Source organism: Hippichthys cyanospilos, chromosome 2 (assembly GCF_059441005.1).
Source record: "Hippichthys cyanospilos isolate Australia breed blue-spotted pipefish chromosome 2, RoL_Hcya_1.0, whole genome shotgun sequence".
In the NCBI taxonomy this organism is placed as follows: Eukaryota; Metazoa; Chordata; class Actinopteri; order Syngnathiformes; family Syngnathidae; genus Hippichthys; species Hippichthys cyanospilos.
Genome location: NC_142370.1, coordinates 28,184,529 through 28,190,784, shown reverse-complemented (window position 1 = coordinate 28,190,784; position 6,256 = coordinate 28,184,529). Strand labels below are relative to the sequence as shown.

Sequence of the window (6,256 nt, the reverse complement as noted above, 5' to 3'; positions counted from 1 at the left end):
CCTGTCTCAGTTATAAAAGTATAAGTGTGTGACGCACTGATGGGACTTCACTCACAGAGATCTCATTAGCGGTACATTGTGAGGACCACTGGTTTGAACTTTTTGCAAAGAAAGGAGCACTGCAAACGACAGAATGGTGAGTTAGTGGTCATTGTTACTACAGCATTATCAGCATTTGTTGTTATGGCCCCGTGCATGTTTATTTTCTTCTTATTGGCTCAAACTTGCCACATCAGCTCGACCACACAATACAAGTATGTGTGTGAAGCAGAAGAGAGCAGGAAGCACAGCCGCGGAAAGGCGCCTCCAGGCATGTGACTGTGGCTTCAGTAAAGGTTAACACTTTCCATATGGGGGCTTGAGGCCTGGCAGGAGGGCTTACATGCTTGCCTTTTCTGCCCGGGAATGCCGCCGATGTGATTTCTGGACAGACGGTCATAAAGTCTATTTGTGTTGTTTGCCACCAACCCCCTGAACTTGGCTTACAGGTTTGAAACAAATGTCTGCCAAAACAATTGAATTAAATGAGGCAAAGATGTCCAAAAAATTCACTGTTTGTTAGAGCAGGGCGCTGACCTCAACTTCAGGCGGGATCACGGAGTGTTGCAACATTTACAGCTTGTTGAGAAAGAGCGATGATTGGTGCAACTTTGATCTGCCGACTCTTCCTGCTGAACCATTCAGGACACAACATGTAGGGAAATGGCGCTGTGTGGCATGAGGAGCGAATACTTTGGAGTAGATGTACACTCCTCACTTTAAACACACTTTTCACGTTCGGATAAAATCCGCAGAAAGATTTTAACTGACAGGTTTGCGTGTAAATAAACAGATGTTAGCCACTTTTCTCAATGTACGCAGGATGAGTTGAACACTGAATAAAGTTTGGCCTGACTAATGCTGCTTTTGCGCCATCTTTCAAGTGCTCCTGTTACATTTAACCCTTTCATGCTCTATTCGACACAGACTGGTTGACACGTTTATTCTGTTTTTGAACCTATTCTCTTTTGTTCACGTTTTAGTATTGTTTAATCCATTATATATTTGTATTTGGCCATTTCAGTTGGATTTTAAATGAAGGTAATTAATGTTGGTGATAATGGCATCCAAACAGGCTGCAGCTTGCAGCAGGTAGTTGAACTGCCTGCCTGTTGCCTCCATACTTATCAAGATCCTGTTGAGAGGACAAGAAAGGGCCAAAGGTCAAGACTAGAAAAGATAATGCAAAATTCTGTGCAAGTGATTCTGTGGTGCTGTTGAAGATTTAGGTGCCGCCAATGCTCTTTTTGTGGCGTCGTTGCAAAAACACAATGAGATTCTTTGTGGACACATATTAGGCTTGACTATCTGCAGAGAGGGAGAGAGAGCAAAAGAGAGAGAGACAGGAATTTCACAACAGCACAAACATTTCCGTGAGTCATGTCCCTTCCCCTTCAAAAGAGAATGAAGTCAAAAGGCAAAATTTGTGTTGTTATTGTCGATAAAAGCTACTCTAATTGACGGAGATGTGCTTATATAGCACTGTTACATTGGAAACGGCTCAACTCAGGATTTTGTCTACTGAGCTGTTGTACTTGACTGCTTCAGGCTAAACAAGTCCTAAACCGTGAGACGACTTGTTTTATCACAGCGTGCCTGGACATCCCGACTTCTTCTCTGCCCTATCTTTCAAAAGAGACTTCCAAATTCTTGAGGAGGGTGTGGTGTCAATGTACCGATCACCACGTCTCACCCTTGTAGGTAGATGCCCACTACTCCCTAATTGTAAGGATATCCGTGGATGGTTCTTTACGGGTCGGAAGAAAATAAAATGTGTGCCTGTCTTAAGAGTCCACTGTTTTTAATCCCCCACAGCGCGAGTGTATCTCCATCCATGTTGGTCAGGCTGGTGTGCAAATGGGCAATACCTGCTGGGAGCTGTATTGCTTGGAGCACGGTATCCAGCCGGACGGGCACATGCCCAACACCAGGCCCGCAGGAGGCTCTGATGATTCCTTCACCACTTTTTTTAGTGAGACCGGCACGGGAAAGTATGTGCCTCGAGCCATTTTTGTCGACCTGGAGCCCACCGTCATCGGTAAGTTGGACTACCACTTTCATGTGAAGTCAGTCAATGCAATATCTGAGCACAAGACTCTCGAAAGAAATAACATCGATAGAGGTTAACGTCAGCATGGATGTTTCTGGAGATGAAGCCAAAAGTACCACATATGCTGCAAAAGCAGAGCAACACTGAGGCAAGCATCCTCCCCCACCCCCTTAATTTCTGATTTGAGCCTTAAATTCATCCAAACAGTTCATATAGTCACCTTAATATACAATGGAAGCGTCCCTCACAGAACCACCTGAGGGGCACAGTCAAGCGGTATAATGGATGTCCCCTGAGATGGATTGAAAGTGTTGGTATTTGCTCACAATCTAAATTTATATTCCACAAATACGAGGGTAGTCACAATGCCATGTTTAGCCTTGTGGGGGTACGTTCCATATACCATAATACAGTGGCGGCTGTGCATTTCAGCTATGGGCCATCAGTGATGTCATATTTATTCCTACCTGATAGGCCTCATAAGTAACATAGTATTTGCGCTCTGACTAGATTGACTTTCTTTTTTTCTGGTTTTACTATTGTGCTGCAGATGAGGTACGCACAGGTACGTATCGTCAGCTCTTCCACCCTGAACAGCTCATCTCAGGGAAAGAGGATGCTGCCAACAACTATGCCCGTGGTCACTACACGGTGGGAAAGGAGCACATTGACTCTGTACTGAGCAGAATCCGCAAGCTGGTGAGATGAGGCAAAACATGAGAACTACTTTACTGTATTACACAAAAAGGGACTTTAACGCAAGTGCACATAAAAGACACGACATGATTTATCAAAAGCTTTTAAGTTAGCAACATTGACACAGCTAACATGGCGCTTCCTGATAGCGCCCTTATTTGAAGCTCATTCAATCTACTTCCACTGCAATTCTTAGCATACAGGCCCAGGAAAGTAGAAGGCTCACTCAGCATACTTTGTTGCCGCTTTTTGAAAGGCTTATCATCACAAACACATTTTCAGAAACAGGTAGGACATTAACTCGGTTGTTTAATTTCATGGTTAGAGGACGGCCACTCCACAGACAGAAATTTTGTTATACAATTCTTTGAAAAATCTATTTTCAATCTGTCCCCCATCTTACAAAAAAATAGATAAACTTCCCATGGATAAGCAACTGATGAAAATGTATGGTTTTCTTTCAGTCTGACCAGTGCACTGGCCTCCAAGGTTTTCTGGTGTTCCACTCTTTTGGTGGAGGAACCGGTTCTGGCTTCACTTCCCTGCTGATGGAACGTCTCTCAGTAGACTTTGGCAAGAAGTCCAAGCTAGAATTTGCCATCTATCCGGCTCCTCAGGTGTCAACCGCTGTGGTGGAGCCGTATAACTCCATTCTGACAACGCATACCACCCTGGAGCACTCAGACTGCGCCTTCATGGTGGACAACGAGGCCATTTACGATATCTGTCGCAGAAACCTGGACATAGAGCGTCCATCGTACACCAACCTGAATCGACTCATCAGTCAGATCGTCTCGTCCATCACTGCCTCGCTGCGTTTTGACGGAGCCCTGAACGTAGACCTGACTGAGTTTCAGACCAACCTGGTGCCCTACCCCCGCATCCACTTCCCTCTAGCGACATATGCCCCCGTCATCTCCGCAGAGAAGGCCTACCACGAGCAGCTGACAGTGGCAGAGATCACCAACTCCTGTTTCGAGCCGGCCAATCAGATGGTAAAATGCGACCCTCGGCACGGCAAGTATATGGCGTGCTGTCTGCTGTACCGTGGCGATGTCGTGCCCAAAGATGTGAATGTGGCTATTAGCACCATCAAAACCAAGCGCTCCATCCAATTTGTGGACTGGTGTCCCACCGGCTTCAAAGTGGGCATCAACTACCAACCTCCCACTGTAGTTCCAGGAGGAGACCTGGCCAAGGTCCAGAGAGCTGTGTGCATGCTGAGCAACACCACAGCCATTGCGGAGGCCTGGGCTCGCCTGGACCACAAGTTTGACCTGATGTACGCCAAGAGGGCCTTTGTGCACTGGTATGTCGGTGAGGGGATGGAAGAAGGGGAGTTCTCTGAGGCAAGGGAGGATATGGCTGCCCTGGAGAAGGACTACGAGGAGGTGGGTGTCGACTCATTGGAGCAGGAAGAAGAAGGGGAGGAGTTTTAGAAGAGGAAGTAGAACGCAGAGTGAACTGAGCGGCCTCATTTCTGACATTGTGCGTTTTAATGGCTGGTTTGCTGTCAACTAAAAAGGCTGTCGTTAATGCTGGTCTCAGTTATGTAAGAGCTCACTCCCATCATGTTTTTCAAATAAAATTGCTACTGGTGCTTTTTCAGAAAGTCTGTTTCTGTGCAGTTATTGTGGATCGGTAGAACCTGGAGGTTCCACTCTAAAACAGGGTTTCTCAAACTTTTCCGAGTTAGGTACTCCTTTCAAAAAGCAAATTTTACAAGGACCCCGTTTACAAGTGTGTGCGCAAACAAAACAAAACAAAAAAATCATTCAAGCCAAACATAACCATCCTTTTTTTTTTTTAAAAAAAAGGGCACTTATGTTCAGCTTAAATAATTTTTGTTTTGTGAATAAAAAGCCTTACATTTGACTACAACTATCTCTGTTACTTTTCCGCATTAGTTTGCAATTGTAAACACAAAACGGATTTTCACAAATTTTAAAATTATTACATTTTTTAAAATACAATAAACTGGTTGGACTGACTGCTGTCAGAGAAATCTCAGAAAAGAAGACTAGGACAAGCCTAGCTGCTTAAACAGCAAAAAGAGTAACTCAGACCAGCCAAGATTGACTTTTCTATGCCGGGCATAGGGAAAAAAGCAAATGAACTCGTGGGTCTTCCAACGCTAGTTTCACCGCCCAGCCGTTCCCCCCTGGCTTTTATTGAGCAAAAGCATAGCAGATTACAAGACACAACAAGAGAGCCAGCCGGGCGCCACCGGCAGCTGGGCCAAGGTCCCGGCTCACACTTTCGTGCGTCAACAGCTCTATCTAAGGACAGGGTCAAGATGAACTAAGATTGCATAAATGGGTAACAATGAAATAAGCTCATGATAACAACCTAATATATGATTCCCTTCACAACTGCTTTTATCTATTTTATCTATCAGCGTGGTATGGGACCACCAATTTTATTAATGAGCCAAACAACTGAGGAAACTGGTTACAGAATTACTACACGATTATTCAATGGGTGTAACTTCAGATGATATATATATGTTGGCAAATCTTTAAATGACCGATTTTTATTGATTGGCCCAATTCACAATATAGATTAGTTGAAAACGTTACATTTTGAGTTCGATTGTCTTAACCAAAGGCTCAGTCGGACATATCACTACCAACTCGATTGGTCTTTAAAAAAAAAAAAAAAAAAAAACTCGATTGGTAAAATTTAGAAGATTTTTTGGTGAATTTGTGTGATGCTTTTTTAGAGCGGAGGTTATATCGATAGACAGGGGCCAACCAAATAGCAAAGAAAAAAAGAAAACTATAAAATCCAAAATTATGAATTTGGCATATTTGGAAGAACAGACAAAGGTATGATGGATTTCCTCTGCAGGTGGAAAAGCAAAACTTCAGACCAACTTGATATGCTCAAAACTATAGGTGCATGGTGCTGCTGGTTTGTCTGTGCATCCCTGGAGAAGATAAATGGGTGATTTATAAAGGTCATGAAGGACAACGTAAAAGGGAAATGTTATTTCCTGGGATGATAGTCTCTGGAATTGGAAACCGTTAACGTCACTGTGTATTGAGAAATGATAGCCGAGTGGTTGGCATGACAACCCCTGCACATTCAGTCACACTTTTGGATCTGTGCGATTGAGTCAAATTCATAATAGTGATTTTTCTCCCCAATAACTGGGCATTAGCTATTTTTACATGACGTTATTAACATCAAGTGCGATACCATTGTAGACATTTTTACATTACATGCCTAATTCATATACCGTACTATTAAAATTTGACAAAATATTATTTCCATAACACAAATCAGACACCTTGTTGTGAATATTTCTAACTGGACAACCCTCTACGCTTGATTCATTACCCTGTATGCCTTTTTTTAATTTTATTTGCATCTCTTTGAATCTCCCGAACTTGTTTAGTGAGACCAGAACCAGGATTCCCTATTTCAGCTTTGCTAAAAATCACAATAGCTGCGACCTGTATGCACTTT

General features: G+C 43.4%; 1 protein-coding gene across 1 annotated transcript; it reads left to right on the top strand.

Moving 5' to 3' along the window:
* LOC148428115 (tubulin alpha chain-like) lies at positions 1-4,397 on the top strand. The gene is made up of 4 exons (XM_088408927.1): positions 1-136; positions 1,855-2,077; positions 2,640-2,788; positions 3,250-4,397. Exons 1-4 carry the CDS (start codon positions 134-136, stop codon positions 4,222-4,224), a joined length of 1,350 nt encoding a protein of 449 aa, XP_088265053.1. The 5' UTR covers positions 1-133; the 3' UTR covers positions 4,225-4,397.
* The last annotated feature ends 1,859 nt before the right edge of the window (positions 4,398-6,256 follow it).